This window comes from Trachypithecus francoisi, unplaced genomic scaffold (assembly GCF_009764315.1).
Source record: "Trachypithecus francoisi isolate TF-2019V2 unplaced genomic scaffold, Tfra_2.0 Lachesis_group0, whole genome shotgun sequence".
Taxonomy (NCBI): Eukaryota; Metazoa; Chordata; class Mammalia; order Primates; family Cercopithecidae; genus Trachypithecus; species Trachypithecus francoisi.
In genome coordinates, this window is record NW_022681453.1 from 90542514 (window position 1) to 90561177 (window position 18664).

The 18664-nt window shown below is 39.1% G+C and overlaps 1 protein-coding gene across 19 annotated transcripts in view; it reads right to left on the reverse strand.

Annotated features, from left to right (window-relative positions):
• The window catches only part of ST3GAL6 (ST3 beta-galactoside alpha-2,3-sialyltransferase 6), an 82695-nt gene that overhangs the window by 33887 nt on the left and 30144 nt on the right, over positions 1-18664 (reverse strand). For 9 of the 19 annotated variants that reach the window (XR_004437137.1, XM_033211501.1, XM_033211505.1 and 6 more), the window contains 4 exons: positions 11771-11870; positions 9035-9112; positions 7105-7208; positions 6060-6123 (listed from right to left, as the gene is read on the reverse strand). Coding sequence is in view for 14 of the 19 variants with exons in the window: in XM_033211501.1 (XP_033067392.1) it covers positions 6060-6123; positions 7105-7208; positions 9035-9112; positions 11771-11870 (346 nt within the window). In the remaining 5 variants the exon portion in view is untranslated. Of the gene's footprint in view, positions 1-6059; positions 6124-7104; positions 7209-8800; positions 8871-9034; positions 9113-11770; positions 11871-16803; positions 17567-18664 lie in introns of those variants that run through there. The other 10 variants (XM_033211517.1, XM_033211518.1, XM_033211520.1 and 7 more) reach the window with 5 other exon arrangements.

Here is an 18664-nt window from a genome sequence, read left to right on the forward strand (position 1 = left end):
AAGTGTTACATATGATTTCTGGGAGATGTCCTTAAAGAAGAAGGCATGTCTCAAAGGGTTGGGGTATGCCCTTCGCCCTTTCCTCCTGCTGGCTGGCAGGGAGGTAGGCGTGATTGATGGAACTCCAACCATCATACCGGACCAGAAGGAACAAGTCATATATTTAGGAATGGTGGCGTCAAGATAGAGAAGCAGCCTTGGTCCCTGATGCTCACAGAACCAGCCCCAGAAAGTTTACCCACAGAGTTCATTTACACGAAAACTGAACAAAAGGAAAACTTCCTTCCTACAATCACAACTGGTATTTTGAGTTTTCCCTTTCACAGTGGAATCTGTCCCAGCTGAGGGCATCATACATGCTGGACAAGATATCTGACAAAATAAATGCCTCTATGCAAATCAACTAGAAAATCTAGAAGAAATGGATAATTTCCTGGACACTTACACTCTCCCAAGACTAAACCAGGATGAAGTTGAATCCCTGAATAGACCAATAGCAGGCTCTGAAATTGAGGCAATAATTAATAGCCTACCCACCAAAAAAAGTCCAGGACCAGATGGATTTACAGCTGAATTCTACCAGAGATACAAGGAGGAGCTGGTACCATTCCTTCTGAAACTATTCCAATCAATAGAAAAAGAGGAAATCCTCCCTAACTCATTTTATGAGGCCAACATCATCCTGATACCAAAGCCTGGCAGAGACACAACAAAAAAAGAGAATTTTAGAACAATATCCCTGATAAACATCAATGCAAAAATTCTCAATAAAATACTGGCAAACCGGATTCAGCAGCACATCAAAAAGCTTATCCACCATGATCAAGTGGGCTTCAGCCCTGGGATGCAAGGTTGGTTCAACATTCGCAAATCAATAAACGTAATCCAGCATATAAACAGAACCAAAGACAAGAACCACATGATTATCTCAATAGATGCAGAAAAGGCTTTTGACAAAATTCAACAGCCCTTCATGCTAAAAACGCTCAAGAAATTCGGTATTAATGGAACGTACCTCAAAATAATAAGAGCTATTTATGACAAACCCACAGCTAACATCATACTGAATGGGCAAAAACTGGAAAAATTCCCTTTGAAAACTGGCACAAGACAGGGATGCCCTCTCTCACCACTCCTACTCAACATAGTGTTGGAAGTTCTGGCTAGGGCAATCAGGCAAGAGAAAGAAATCAAGGGTGTCCAATTAGGAAAAGAAGAAGTCAAATTGTCCCTGTTTGCAGATGACATGATTGTATATTTAGAAAACCCCATTGTCTCAGCCCAAAATCTCCTTAAGCTGATAAGCAACTTCAGCAAAGTCTCAGGATACAAAATTAATGTGCAAAAATCACAAGCATTCTTATACACCGGTAACAGACAAACAGAGAGCCAAATCAGGAATGAACTTCCATTCACAATTCCTTTAAAGAGAATAAAATACCTAGGAATCCAACTTAAAGGGATGTCAAGGACCTCTTCAAGGAGAACTACAAACCACTGCTCAGTGAAATAAAAGAGGACACAAACAAATGGAAGAACATACCATGCTCATGGATAGGAAGAATCAATATCGTGAAAATGGCCATACTGCCCAAGGTTATTCATAGATTCAATGCCATTCCCATCAAGCTACCAATGAGTTTCTTCACAGAATTGGAAAAAACTGCTTTAAAGTTCATATGGAACCAAAAAAGAGCCCGCATTGCCAAGACAATCCTAAGTCAAAAGGACAAAGCTGGAGGCATCACACTACCTGACTTCAAACTATACTACAAGGCTACAGTAACCAAAAGCATGGTACTGGTACCAAACAGAGCTATAGACCAATGGACAGAACAGAGTCCTCAGAAATAATACCACACATCTACAGCCATCTGATCTTTGACAAACCTGAGAGAAACAAGAAATGGGGAAAGGATTCCCTATTCAATAAATGGTGGGGAAAATTGGCTAGCCATAAGTAGAAAGCTGAAACTGGATCCTTTCCTTACCCCTTATACGAAGATTAATTCAAGATGGATTAGAGACTTACATGTTAGACCTAATACCATAAAAACCCTAGAAGAAAATAGGTAGTACCATTCAGGACATAGGCACGGGCAAGGATTTCATGTCTAAAACACCAAAAGCAATGGCAGCGAAAGCCAAAATTGACACATGGGATCTAATTAAACTAAAGAGCTTCTGCACAGCAAAAGAAACTACCATCAGAGTGAACAGGCAACCTACAGAATGGGAGAAAATTTTTGCAACCTACTCATCTGACAAAGGGCTAATATCCAGAATCTACAAAGAACTCAAACAAATATACAAAAAACAACAAACAACCCCATCAAAAAGTGGGCAAAAGATGAACAGACATTTCTCAAAAGAACATTCATACAGCCAACAGACACATGAAAAAATGCTCATCATCACTCGCCATCAGAGAAATGCAAATCAAAACCACAATGAGATACCATCTCACACCAGTTAGAATGGCAATCATTAAGAAGTCAGGAAACAACAGGTGTTGGAGAGGATGTGGAGAAATAGGAACACTTTTACACTGTTGGTGGGATTGTAAACTAGTTCAACCATTATGGAAAACAGTATGGCAATTCCTCAAGGATCTAGAACTAAATGTACCATATGACCCAGCCATCCCACTACTGGGTATATACCCAAAGGATATAAATTATTCTACTACAAAGACACATGCACACGTATGTTTATTGCGGCACTATTCACAATAGCAAAGACTTGGAATCAACCCAAATGTCCATCTGTGACAGACTGGATTAAGAAAATGTGGCATATATACACCATGGAATACTATGCAGCCATAAAAAGGGATGAGTTTGTGTCCTTTGTAGGGACATGGATGCAGCTGGAAACCATCATTCTTAGCAAACTATCACAACAACAGAAAACCAAACCCGCATGTTCTCACTCATAGGTGGAACTGAACAATGAGATCACTTGGATTCGGGAAGGGGACATCACACACTGGGGCCTATCATGGGGAGGGGGGAGGAGGGAGGGATTGCATTGGGGAGTTATACATGATATAAATGATGAATTGATGGGTGCTGACGAGTTGATGGGTGCAGCACACCAACACGGCATAAGTATACATATGTAACAAACCTGCACGTTATGCACATGTACCCTAGAACTTAAAGTATAATTTAAAAAAAAATTTAAAAAAAAAAAGATATCTGACAAAACTACAACTTATATCTGGTAGAATCTTAAAGGATTTAGATTTGAAACAACAACAGCAACAACATCTGAGCCTTTCTAGAAGGGACAGAGAAGATGAAGAAAATAAAAGTAAGAAAAAAAAAAAAAAAACGTGCTTAGCTGTTACAACTCAAAATATATCAAGCACCTCCAGAGCACAGTAGGAAAAAAATAAGCACAGAGCAAGGCCAGCAATATACACATCAGTAAAGAAAGCAGAAAAAGGAGGAAAGTAACTTGAAAGTAATCCCTCTCTACCTCAGCTCCTCCTATCTGACCTACAGACCCACGATGAAGGACAAGCCAGCCTAAATATCAATACCTTCCTCCTTGGACGTGTGGACCCAGCTCACAAATCCACAAGCCAGGGGCTCAGGGAGGACTCTCCTGCCAAGGGCAGTCTAAATTCTCTGCCTGAGAAATAAAGACTGTTCTCAGACATCTTTCTTCTAGAGCTTTATTCCCAGGCTGAGAAGAGAAATGAGGAACATAAGGTCACTTGGGGAACGAAGTTGACTCAGAGGCAGCACTCAGGCAATTCAGTCCCTTCCACCTTTCCGGAGTTTAAATGTATGGCTCAGGCATAGCCTGGCTTGTTTTTTTCTATGTGTTGTACACTGGGCACATGATAAAGGTAGAATGACTCACTTAAAATATAGGCCAAATTTAACAGGTGAACCCCTCTGAAAAGCGCTATGCAAATAGAAGATAATAGTGTCGTAAATATATTCCTATCTATTTTCGAAATACTCTAAGGTTTGCCCAGGTCAAACACGCAGCTCAGCAATGTTCACTGAACATCTGTGATGTTACAAAACATGTGTCACTGTGCTCCCTCTGCGGGGATCCTACGGGGATATTTGTCATTCACTCTTTATCTAGAGTCTTTGACTATACATTTACTTCACTTCAGACTCTTGGCAACTTCAGACTATTAGGACTTCTGCAGTCAGCATGATTTTCAATCCCTCCTCACCAACTACACCCTACTTCTCTCCCAACAAAGGTAATGCTAAGAAATGAACTTAGCATGATGGTGGGGGGTAGGGAGATTCTGGCTACAGGAGAAAAGCGGCAGGAAACAGCAAGACCAAGTCAGCAAGAAGAGAAAAATTAGCCTGATGGAGGCATACACAAACAGATGAACACCTGTGGGACAAGGGGTTGTGAAAGCAGCTAAATAAAGCACAGTCCAGTTCTTAGATAAAAATTAGGCAAGAACAAAACTTCTAGTCATATATCCTCCAGAATCCTGACAGTAGCTTGCATTTAGAGTCAAGCATCTATATGTAATATTTGCAGATAATTGCTGCAAACATTTAAGGACTCACAATTATCTTTTTTTTTTTTTTTTGAGACAAAGTCTCACTCTGCCACCCAAGCTGGAGTACAGTGGTAGATCTCAGCTCACTGTAACCTCCACCTCCCCGGTTCAAGCAATTCTCCTGCCTCAGCCTCCCAGGTAGCTGGGACTACAGGCATGCGCCACCATGCCCAGCTAATTTTTGTATTTTTAGTAGAGACTGGGTTTCACTGTGTTGGCCAGGCTGGTCTTGAACTCCTGACCTCATGATCTGCCCGCCTCAGCCTCCCAAAGTTGGGGGATTTCAGGCATCAGCCACAACATCTGGCCACCTTTATTACTCTTAACTCAGACATCCAGGCACTGGAGTTAGAACTATCTAAGTTCACATCCTGGGTCTGGCATTTACCAAGTGTAACAAACTGTGTGCCTAGTCTCAGTTTCTCCAGAAACTTACAGAATTAGAGAGAATCAACATAAAGCACATATGTGAAAGGTCTGCAAAAAACAATATTCTACAAATCAGAGCTCTATAAATTTGGGGGTTGAAAAAATTTATGGTTGCTGTTGATATGCAATCAAAATTAAAAATTAGGTTGATGGCATAGTTTGAAATTATAAAAAACTGAAATGAACAAAAACATATTACACAAATACACACTTCAAGCATCTTGGTCTCCAACAGAGAAAAATGAGATAAACCTGGACAAAATCTAACGCTGCTCTTACAGTAAACTCTATCTCCCCTTTCAGACCTCCATCTACTACCCCCACTCTCTGCACCCCACTCTCTGCCTATTCTCTTGGGCAAGAGGGTAATTTCTGCCATTTTCCTTTTTAATGGAGGCCTGACATCTGTAGATTACCCATATTATCACACCGGCACCCTGGCCAAATTCTAAAGTGTGGCTTGAAACTTTGTGAAATAAACCTACCTCTGTAAAATAAGCCCAACAGTGAAGAAGTCTATTTTTGGCAGTTCAATTTATATGGGGTTAATTTAATGACAAAATTGTCTAAAAGCTAAATTACTTTTGTAGTCAGAAAACATCAAAGCAAGTATATTTGTCCTTCAAATACAATTCTGGTTTAAAAAGCAGAGAGCTGCTCCCAAAATCTAATAATCTCCTTAACAAGTGGAACAGAAAGAATCTCATCAGTAGTTTGGAGGATACATGGCAAAGTATGGGAAACAGCCTGTAAAGGGAGGCCATGAGCTGATTAGCAGGGGGTGAACTAATTCTTAAGTAGGAACAACTTAGAAAAAAATGAATGTAGGTTGAAAATATCCTGATTTAGGACCAGGGTTGATCATCATCAAGACTCTGCAAACTTTTGAGCCAACCAGTTATGCAGCATCTACATTAATTTTGTAGGTTTTTAAGTGTCAAATTACTACTAGAAATTTTGGTTATACACAAAAGCTATGAAATTTTCCTCAGTAAATATATCTTACATTTCTTGGGGTGTATATTTTGAACCAGTTTAGCTGAAGCTAAAAGCCAGACTAGAAGCAAGGAAATAAACTCACTTGTCAAACTCATCAAAGAGATCACAACTCTGCAGTTTTGAAAGAGCAAGTCGAAAATATTCCGCTAGAAAACAAATGGAGTGTTATGAATAAAAGGATAATCATGTCTTTTTAGTACTTAGTAAACCACCTTACTCCCTCCCCCGCAAACCCATTTCCAACTAGCATGGCCTCATTGATTTATTCTGTGAAAAATTAATGATACAACTGCAATTAGCCAGCACTACTCCCATTCAAAATGGTAAATGTTCTCAAGACACTTTCCAAAACCTCCCCAAAAAACAACACATTTAATCTGAAAAACAATCATATAATTTTAAAATAGCACGATTCTGAAATTGAGGTTAGAATAGAAATAGTAAGTTTAACCCAATTACATTTTCAAATTCTCTGCAAAATAGTTTTAAAACACAAAATAAAACAAAAAAGACAACCCCCACCCTCACAGGATCAGTTGAATAAGCAAAATCTGACTCACAATGTTGTAGGCTTGTCACCTTGGGCTTTTATGATCCCTCAAAAATCTATAACCTAATGCTATATAGGGCCAATCACTTATCAACAAGCAGAAGGGGAAGTGTTTTATCATTAGAAGATGGAATCATTATCTCTTAACAAAAATAAAATATCACTGGTTAAATTAAAAGACTGCTTAAGGAGATAAGAAATGCCGATGAAATAAAACTCACAGGTAAAAAGAAGCCATGGGAAGCTAGGAAGGAAGCTAACCCTCAGGTTTTCCTGCTAATTCTACATCAGAATAAAGTTAAGGCACCAGAACTTACATGGATACATGATGGCAGAGCAAATGTAAAAAGTAGTTTCTCAACAATGACAACAAATCCACCCCTGTTATTCTTTGGTTCTATACTGCCTCAAAAGAAGTGGGAATTTATATTTTAAAATGTAATTCATTTCATTTCATCCCAAAATCATATCCGTTAGAAATCATGAGGAAGCAGAAAGAATAAAATTATATTAACATGCCATTCTCATCAAACACCAGTCATACTTAACAGAACCAGGTAAGAATACTACTACTGACCTGATGTTCTCATCCCATAGGGCAAATCAAACTTCTCGCTACCATACAAGGAAGCAGTCTTTCTAAAATCAGCTGCACACAGAAAAGGGTGAAACTGATGAAACCTGGAAGGAAAGGATAAAGAATGATTTTGCCAAATACCTACTATATTTGCAAGCTTTTAAAATCAAAACTAAAAATAACTATAGCATATAATTCATATCGTTATACTGGCTATATGAAAAATGTATCATTTTAATTTTTAAAAATAACATTAAACTGTGCTGAAATATTGCATAGAGTGGGGTATTCAATGGAACTACACAACTGAAATGAAAACACTTTGCAGCTACTAAGATGAAAATGATGTTACAACTCAGGAAGTAAAAATAACACTTAAAAACAAACCAACAGCAAGTGATAAAATAATAGCCATACATAGGAAAAAACAAAGTAATATTATAAAAGTACTGATGCTAAGCTATTTCTAAATTTAAAAGTACCATATATGTAAAGTTGTGTCAGCTGTGACAAGTCTGGGGTCACTAATCCATAAATGAAAAAGCTGAAATCCACACCCAAGCCTAATTATAAGGAAAGATACTCTCTTTATAACACTGAAGATAAAAGTTCCAGGTTTCCCAGAAGAGCTTCTCCAAATTGCTGCTGGCTTTTCTGTTTCTGAGAAAGTGGCCTCAAGTACACTCTAGGGGACTGCTCTCAAAGAACTGTCCACATGACAAACACAAATCTACTTGTCACTTATACTGTAGGCTTATATACCTGCTGGATACTCTTGCATAAATACCTTAACACTTTTGGGTTTTCTCAGAAAGGAAAAGATTGTCTTTTTTCACTAAAGTTATGGAGTACCTTAATCCTAGAGTAGCATTTTAACCTGTGGTCTGCAACCCATATGTGGCTCATAAAAATCAATTTTGTGAGTCATGATCAGCATCTTTTTAAAAAGTGAATAGGAGAACACAGTACATCTGGGGTAGTAAAGGTAAAAATTCTTTTTTTTTTCTTATTATAAATATATGTTTGCACTATGTCCCAAGTAAAATGTATTTCTTCCTATGAGTCACGTTCAAAAAAGTTTTAAAACACTATTCCAGTGGTCCTCACGGGACGCACACCCCTGGAAAGACTACAAGCAGCCATAGCACACTTGGAATCATATACAAAAAGTCTTATGTATTTGCAGTTTTCCAGAGAGTTGATTGATTGTAAAGGGATCTGTAGCCCCAAAGAGTTAAACATCAGTAATAAAAGACAATAGGGGAAAAAATGAATTCTTAATGCTTCATAGAAAAAATGCTGAACAGATTGTGCCTGTTTTACCCAATTAAACATGCCTAGAACAGACTTTTATTTCTTGTTATCTAGAGCATTTTGACCAGCAATCTGTCAAAGTCAAGGTGACAGAGGAAAAGAACATATGTGAATACAAAAGTAAATTCTTTACAAAGCCCAAGAGCCACAATCAACAATCATTTACATTTTATGTAATCATTATTTGCACTCTATGTAGTTCATTAAAAGTTAATAAAAGGGAAAATTGCTACTCAAAAAGTTTAACCTAGAGGCAAGGAAGGAGAAGCCACAAAATAATAAGGGTGGAAAATAACATGGGAGCAACCAGGAGGGAAAATGAAACCCTAAAGAACAATTCGCTTTTTTATAGTCAAACACAAACAGACCTCTCTAGCCTCACCTGCGTGAAAAGAATACCGGTTTGATTGAGTTCCTCAATGCCTTTTCTTAAAATATATGCAGAGTTCTGACTAAAAGCACAAAAAGAGACAGGATATTCAAGCTCTTCCTTAAATATGGGGTGTCCACTTTATACTGCTAAGATTTGCATTAAAACAAGAAACAAGTGTGGAAAATGATTACAAGCACATTTGGATTATTTTGTATGCCGCAGGTTTTTCTGGTATATTTTTACCTCAGCAGAGAGGCAAAAGCTGGCTTTGATAAACAAGGCTGGATCTTATTTCTCCGTTTCATTTCCACAGGTGCCACCCTATGAGACAAAAATAACGTCAGTCAGAAACCAGAACCAGGCACCCTGCCCAAAGGGAAGCAAATAACCTGGGAACTCCTTCATGCCACCACTGAGAGGTTCTCTGGCAGCAAACAAAAATACTCCCTGCACCCCTTGAGGTGTGCCTGTACCTTCTCCAAGCCCTACGAACACCTGAGATTCATGGATGTAAGGCAAGGGAGGGTGGAAAGGCTGAGGTGATTAGCAACCCGTAAGTGATTCCAAGAGCACTGATTCAAAGGACCTTCAGAGAAGGGCCAGGATTACTGCATTGTAGAAGCCGCAACCAGGCTCACTTTTTAGAAGTCCCTGAAAGCTGGAGAAACCCAAACTCACCCCAACGGCACGTGGCTATTTATTCCTCCTGCCACATCTGCTGACGCACACCGGCAGCAAATACCACAGAAACACCTGACCTGAGCAGGTTCCACAGAGCCTTGCCTTGGGATCCGGGGGACTCTACAAATCACACTATCGAAAGTCATTTCTAACTGTCCTCTATTCTTGGCATAGGTTAGGCCCTTGTGTGCTCCTGAATGGAGTACTTGTCTCCACAGTTTAAAAGGGTATTGTGAAACATGACAGAGCACAACAAGGAAAATAAATGAAAGGGGTGGTGGATGGCAGGATCCAGACTTAGGCAGGAACGAGGAAAACAGCTTAATACAAAAACTTATTAATGATCATCAATTATGTGAAGAATTAGTATTTAAAAACTAGTCAATTTTCTTCTATAATCAGCAGAATTCAAAATGAAGGAAATATCCTAAACCCTTCATGGACAGACACAATCTTCCATTTTTGTGGGTACAAAAATTCCCATAGTTAGAACTGCTAGGTTTCTGAACTATGAGGCTAGTAAACTCCTTACGCAGGAAAACATCTTTTGTGAATACCACAATGGCAAGGGCTCCTTGATTTAAAAGTAAGGAAGATACATAAATATGGTGGACCAGCATACTAGACCAAAAAATCTCAATTATATTTGGAGGATAACATGAAGATATTATTTGATTTCTAAAGTCATTAAAACACAGAAAACAATTTTAGGATATCATGAAGACAACCTTTGGGTGACTTTTTTTTTTTTTTTTGAGACAGAATCTCACTCTGTCGCCCAGGCTGGAGTGCAGTGGCGCGGTCTTGGCTCACTGCAACCTCTGCCTCCTGGGTTCAAGCAATTCTCTGCCTCAGCCTCCCAAGTAGCTGAGATTACAGGCATCCACCACCACACCCAGCTAATTTTTTGTATTTTTAGTAGAGACGGGGTTTCACTATCTTGGCCAGGCTGGTCTTGAACTCCTGACCTCGTAATCCGCCCACCTGGGCTTTCCAAAGTGCTGGGATTACAGGCGTGAGCCACCGTGCCCGGCCTTGGGTGACCTTTTAAAAGAAAAACACAATTCTCTGTCTTAAATCATTTTTAAGTAAGCAAGTTCATTGCACAAACAACTGAGCTAATATCCCAAGGTACTTGCTGTGACTACAGTAATGTGTTAGCTGAGGAGTGACATGGTCACTTCAACCCTGATGACAAAAGACTGCTGATTGAGATCCTTTTCATCACCTTCTTTATCATTTTCCCCGTGACCAACAATAGGATTTGTAGGAAAGTAGCAATCTAGTAAGCTTTTTGCTTTCTCTTCTATTTTTGTCTTCTACTACCAAGGGTAGGATGGAGAATATGGCAAAGATGTAGGGATAGATCCCCTTGATGTAGTCCTCATTTAGTACATAATCAGACTTCACAATTCTCTAGCCTGATATTTGGGTCCAAAGCCTAAAACTTTAGGGCCAAAACTACCCACCTGGCATTGGGTTTTTTCCAGTGGCCATTTGCCTAACGTCCTTCCGTGAAAAGCATTACAATTATTTTTCAATCAACCAGTAATGAAATCAAACGCAGAAGCATCAGCTTTTTTTCATCAAGTAAGCACAAGTTAGAAACATGATCTAAGATCTACCTGACACACTGGCAAAAAGTACTGATTCTTTGTCTAAGACAGGAAGTTATGTGATTTATTTTAGCATAATTATGTACTGCCACCCATTTGGGATTTAAAGGTCATCAAAACATTTTTCCTAGCCAAAGGACTGACAATGAGAAGGTTAAAATCCCTATTACAGAGGCTTTCTCTTCAGTAGAACTATCTGTGCCTCTTCAAAATTTTATATGTGGTATTTCAAGTCAAAGCTATTTCAAAAGATACAGATATCATCGTTCACCAAATATTTTTAAACAAAGGAAATCATATGTAATATCTATTTTATCAATAATCGCTTATGCAAGCATTTTAGGTTCTAAAAGTTAAGTACCACTGAGCCCAGTGATAACTCCATTAACTCAAGGAGATGATCTATGGCATAAAGAATGTTATAACCCAAAGATGGTTAACACCATGCCTTCAGTGCGAAGTCACTAGAAAGTAGGTGTTGCTTGTCAACTTTTAAATTGTTCAAGATACAATCTAGAGGACATTGGAATGGTAAAACCCCAATTTACAATGAAAAGCAAGAAAATATTCAAAATGTTACAATGGTACAAGTTTTTTTTTAATAGGACCCTCTACTATAATTTGTGGATTTGTGTGAAAGACTAGGTTGAGAGTTATTTTTAAATAACAAAATGAAACTTACCAATAGACATTCGTTCCCCATAATATACAATGCAGTACATAATAGAGGAAGACAGCACTCAGGAATATGGCCACAAGATACCCTCTCATGGCTGGCTCACCTGAAACACAAGGAACGAAGTCCAAAGCAAAGGTCAGGTTGTTGTACAAATGGATTTTCACAATGGCTCAAATATAAGCATTATTGGAAAAAAATATAGAAAAGGAACTATAGAAAAAAATGATGTGGGCCTGTAATTTTGGAAATACTCAATGTGCAAAAAGATGTTTTTTCTGTCTCTCCTCTTATCAATAAGCACAACATAATGTATGTTTAGGCCAATAAACAGTTCCATGGTCTCAAAGGTAGCAGCCTCCCTACTACTTTCTCATGTTAGGTAAGAAAGAATTCCTCCAGAAAAAAATTTTACACATCTGTTCCATATCCAAAACTTTTTTCACAAACATTAAAACCTATCTCTCAGTAGAAAGTGAACAGATGCCTTAAGCTGTGAATAAACATTTCATTTCTTTAGTGCTTGAAATGATGTTAAAATTTTTACAGGTCATTTTTCTAATTTTTAAAAACTGAGGAAAAAAGCCACTGAAAAAACATTTCCCTCATCCTCAATTTTTACATACTTTCAGATCCACCTATTTGATTTTTTCAACATCATAGTTCAGGTATATTCAGCTACTTGCTTGTTTTGTATTAAATTGACAATATTGTTCATTACACATTTCCAGACAGACAAAAACCTTGACACAATCCTCTCTAAAATGTAAATGCAAAAAAGGCCTTTATAGAATATATTTTAAAAACCTGTAAAACATGTTTGTTTAGTTTTCTCTTTTGCTTCAAAGGGAAAAAGGAGAAGTTTCCACTGTCTTATGTAATTAAATGTAAAAGACATATTTAATACATGGTTCCATAACAGACCTATTTCAATGCATATGACTTTAAACAGGTATACTGCTTCTGTCTCAAGTTTCTAGTTCATTTAAACAATTGCATGTGCCACTCCTTTCACTCCTATCCATGCCTATTAACCTTAATCATGGCAATGCAGTATAGAACCTGGGAGTCTGGTTGAATAAATTTCCAAATAATGTGGCATTGCCTTCTTTTCAGCGGTAAATATGTTCAAATGGAAATCTTAAACCACTCCCTTGCCTTCATAAGTAGAATATAATACTAAACATAATTTAAACTTTCCTTGATAATATGGGGTCAGCTCAACAAATATAATTGTTCTGGGCTTTCTTACAGTTGAAACCCTCTGCAGCTAATGGGTGTGTGGGGCTATTTGCTAAGCAGTCCTAAACTGGCATGATTATCTGGTTGAGTTGTTTTTCACTCCTCCCTTGCTGTCAGCTGTTGCTTCTGGCGGCTATTAGTGCAGTCACCACCCCCACATGCCACTATTCCAAATTAGTTAGAAATGAAAACTATGTCAGGAGAAAGCAAATAAATAAGCCAGTTAATGAGCAAACTTTAGTTTACACATACTTCTAATTAGGCATACATAATCCCTGTGAAGAGTCAACACTGGTTGGAAACCAGAAGACAAGATTCACAGCTAACTCTACGTATGGTGTGGGGAGCCTAAGGTCAATGTCTACCTCTTCTCACCTGAGGGTCCTCACATGTTTACAAGTGAGAACACACCATCTACCTCTTTGGGTTATTAGACTGTCCTGGAAGGCAGTTTACCATGGGCCAAAATAGTAACGAACATCTTCTTAAATGCTCAAATTAAACATTTAAGGCTCCACTAAGAATAACCTCATTTGGCCAGGCGCGGTGGCTCATGCCTGTAATCCCAGCACTTTGGGAGGCCGAGGTGGGTGGATCACAAGGTCAGGAGCTCAGTACCAACCCAGCCAAGACAGTGAAACTCCGTCTCTACTAAAAATACAAAAAAAATTAGCTGGGTGTGGTGGCGGGCGCCTGCAATCCCAGCTATTCAGGAGGCTGAGGCTGAGAATTGCTTGAACCCAAGAGGCGGAGGTTGCAGTGAGCCGAGAACACGCCACTGCACTCCAGCCTGGGCAATGGAGTGAGACTCTGTCTCAAAAAAAAAAAAAAAAAAGAATAACATTTATGCAAAGATCCAACAAGGATAAAACTTACCAGTATCAGCAATTTTTTTTTAATGTATTTACATCTAAGACAGTATATGAAGGTCTAGGGAAAGAAGTCAGTATTTATGAGTCAAAATTCCTATGTATTCTCCAAAACATACTCTTTGGGCAATTTATGTATTATTCTACAGAACATGGAGGTATGGGTGAGCGAGACTTGTGTTATTGTTTTGTTGTTTTTCATTCACTATTACATGGTCTAACTAAAAACAAAGAAGTGTGAGAGAATGCTCTTCTTTCAAACAATAAAATGAACCCACTCTTGAACAGCTACTGCATACACGACCTGAAAAACATTTAGGAAGTTTAGGCACTCTCATATTTCATGTACAATTCACAGCTTCGGTATTCAAGTTGCAAAGCTTTGAGACGGGCCAGCCAGGATATCCTTGTGATCAACATGGTTCTCCTGCTTGCTCACAGGAAAAAGCTTCCACAAATAAACCAATTCTCTAATTATATTCTATAAATGGACAGGCCATTTTGCTTTGAGCAAAAGCTTTCAAAGAAAAAACAGAATTTAAGAGGTTATCTGCTTTTAAAAAGACATATGCCTTTTAATATAGCTTTGATTACCAAAACGGTTTTCAAGAGCTTGACATTAAACAGGACCAATGCCAGCTTTGTGGCTGGCTGCAGATGCTCCTAAAATCAGGGTCCCTAAAACATTCTTTACAAAAATGTGGGTAGAGGATGGTAAGGGAGAGAAGGACTCACCAGTAGAAGACAAACGTTCACACATTCTCCAACTAAGATATGTAACCCAAGGTACAAGTAACCTACATATGCCAAATTAAACTCAATCTTGACAAGTTTCACTTTGCTTTAATAGTAAGAGCATATTTTGTGTGGAGCATTAAAGTTCATAAAAAATCTTTTATATGTCCATCCCTCCATTTAAGGCTAAAACAAGCTTGTTAGATGGGTGTGCAGATATTGTCTTCTTGATGAATGAGGAAAACTGAAGGTTTATAAGGTTGAGTTGTCTGAGGTCACACAGTTTAAGGAAGACAGAAAAAGATTTATGGTTCAATCATTTCTTTCTCAGAGTTCCATTCCTGGTGTCATCCTGTCTCTCAAGATAAAAAGCACAAGGCAAATCTGAAAGAGATCATTCTAATCTGAAACTTCCTGATGGTGTTCCATGGGTATCTTGAAGTCTGGAAGGGTAAATTCAGACATTGGCGAAAGGGAGTGACTCTAGGGCAGGCTCAAGAGTCTGCTCCAGGACGGGACTTGGTAACATGCACACTCCCCAGCCTCTACGTAATCTGAATCTCTGGGGCTCAGGAACGTGCATTTAAACAGCATCCACCAATTTGATTCTTATGCACACTAAAATTTGAGAATCACTGCTCTAAGACACACAATAGAACCATGGAAGATTTCTGAAATACAGAGACTGTAAGATACAGATCCCATAACTACATGCTTTGTATTATTATTATTTTTTTTACCCTAAATGCCTAGCACATGGTAGATGCTCAATGAATAACAACTGATTAGAAGCATTAAGATGTATGAGTGCTAAGCCTGTGCCAAGGCATGTGATAATTGCTTTTGGTATATTACCTCATGACATCCTGACACCTTGCAAAAGAAGTAGCCGACTTACAATTCCCATTTTACAGAGGAGGAAACTAAAACTGAGAGAAGCAAAGACTTTGTTGAGCTGACAAGTAGCAGAATGAGGACTCAAATCTGTCTCTATCAGGCCACAGCCCAGGCGTTATACTACCTCCCCCTAGATATCAGCTTTCACAAATGAGCATAGGCCCCCTCCTTTTGCTACCAGACTAAACATTACTCAACATTTCTCCAACATGTCAATCCTGCAAGCTCCTTAAGCAATATCAATTCTAGTAATTGATGAAATTGAGATAAAGCTTATAGTACTTTTGATTCAAACTCAGCTGAAATAAAAGCCTGTTACTCCCAACCCTGTTCCCAGTTCTGCTCCTCCCAACCATGCTAGCATTGTTTATAGAAACAAAACAAATTCTATGGAGAAACATTTGAAGAAATGTCAGGTTTTTTTCAGACTCTCCTAATCCTTTCTCAAACCAAAGGGAGCTTGCTTTTCCAACCAGCTAGAACAAAGCATGTTCGGCAATAATTCTAGAAACATTGTTCTACTTATCAATTATTAGGTTAGTACAAAAGTGATTGAGGTTTTTGTCATTTAAAACCAACCTAATAGAAAAACCCTGTGGTTATCTCAGTCAATATGCAACAGCAAGGAAGAAAGACCCTTGGCATTCTCTCAGATGCTGAGCACACACAAACCTCACCTACCTCTCCTCCATCCTCAGTTCCGTCTCAGTATAGAAGCAGGTGCTTCCTAATGCCCATCTGCAAGCCCAGCCACCCCAGGCACTGGGACTGATTCTGGCCCACGGAAACAGAGTCTGAGGAGTCCTTGACTAGCAGCTCAACAGTTGAGTCGGGTTCCTGTGGATCCAGTAGTGACCCTGGTCATCTCATCCACTGGACCTGGGTTCCTGCTGCTGGGTGCTTAAAGTATATCATACTTTTCCAATGTCTGCATTCTCTTTCCTAGTCACCCTAGCAGTTCTGCAGCCAAACTTCCAATTTTTTTTTTTTTTTTTTTTTTTTAGTCACTAGAATCCTAAACCATGTCCCCATCCGCTCTGGGGTGAGGCACCCTTCTGTTTCCTGCTTCCTCAGTGGCAGACACCCTACTCTTTCTACTACTAGGTCTCTTCTCACACCCAATATGCTGTTGTTCAATAATAATATTCAGTAACTCACATCTTTGTGCAAATAAGAGAAGCAGATCCCCCTTCTACCTCCACACAGCCTGTAGGCACCTAATGTCTAATATCTCAGCAGCATCTAGATTTCAGCCACAACCTTCCCCTTAAGCAGGTAACCTTGTTCATAGCTCACCTCCATACCTTCACTAGGTGGCCCTGCTGACACCTGGGTCCATTCAGCCCCTGGACAGGCCTTCATCCATCCTGGTCTCTGCTGGTCCTTAGCTCACACTGACGTACACTCCAGACTGTGTGGAACATGGTCAACAGATTTCACATCCTGCCTTCCTTCCTCTTTGTACTTATTACTCAGGGTTGTGATTATAATCTGCAGTCACACGCCCACATGAGCAAACCTACAACAGAACCTCCAGCTCTAGCCCTGCATTAATGTCTAGATTTTTTTTGGTCCAGCCTCATAGGTCCCCTAAGCCTAAGCCTCACAGACCCAGTCATCTCCATATAACCTAAGCCTTAATGGAGACATACAGGACTCCACAGTGACAAATGGAAAGGCCCCAGTCCGCCTCAACTCATTTACTACCTCTCTTTTAGGTTTGGTCCTTATTAGTGATCAGATAGTCCAAATGTGTGAGGGCAGCTTCATTCATATCCCAAGGATCTCCAACCTCTGGCAGCAATGATCAGGTAAATGATAGCACAGCTTATTAACCACTTACTAAATGGCCAGCACAGCACTAAGCCCTTTTCCACATAAGGATGAAATCACGGATATTTTCATCCCCATGCTAGATATGTTTAATACCCAGAGCACTGGCCAGAATTCAAACTGAAATCTGATTTCAAAGCCCACATTTTTAAATTGTGGCTTATAGAAAACTATAATAACCATATTTTTAAGAGTATGAACTGTTAAATAATCATTTAATAGTATCTTTTAAAAATAAAACAAGGGGATGACACACATTAAATTATGCATTTATCAAACACACTTCTTTAGAAACATTATAATATGAACAGCTATTAATCTCATAATTAAAGAGAGAAATCTTAAGGGATCAGTAGTCTGGTTGATGGGATTTTCTGCTGGAAGGATGAAGAAATTCTCAACAAGCCATAATTAAAGAAATAGGCCGGGCGCGATGGCTCACGCCTGTAATCCCAGCACTTTGGGAGGCCGCGGTGGGTGGATCACAAGGTCAGGAATCGAGGCCATCCTGGCTAACACAGTGAAACCCCGTCTCTACAAAAAAATACAAAACAAAATTAGCCGGGTGCAGTTGCGGGCACCTGTAGTCCCAGCTACTCCAGAGGCTGAGGCAGGAGAATGGCGGGAACCCGGGAGGCGGAGCTTGCAGTGAGCCGAGATTGCGCCACTGCACTCCAGCCTGGGCAACAGAGCAAGACTCCGTCTCAAAAAAAAGAAATAACAAACAGCACATACAGATTTTTTAAACATACAATATTACAATGAAAAGGCTAAATTTAATCTGAAGTTATAAACTAATGCCATTTAATACAAATTAAGAAAAGACGCTGACATTGCTGAGTAAATTAATAGAAAATCTGATTTATGCCCCCCTCCAAAAATATTGAGTTGTGTAGTTGCAACAAATTAGATCAACTGTATACATTTTGACTGATTTCTAAGTACATAACTGTTTCCTTTCTGCACTGCAGAAAGGGAACATGTATAATTAACTTTCTTTCCCTCTCCTCCCCCAGCTCTTCTGCTAATACAATGATACAAAGCTGGTTCCTACACGCATATGCACACAAACCCTTCTCTTTGAGCTTTTCAACAAAGCCAGTGCTTTCACCAGATATCACCCTTAGCATATGTAGACAGATCTTTTCACTTAAAGAGAAGCCCTCTGCCAAAGCAGATGACCAGATCCTCTCCTGAAAGTGGGGTGTGCTCACTGCAAAGAATATAAAAAGGAGAGAAATGACGTCTCAGCAGAATTTTCTTCTTTAATAGCACAGCAGGACACACTAAAATTATTCAGCTAATAGCAACTATATGGGATGCT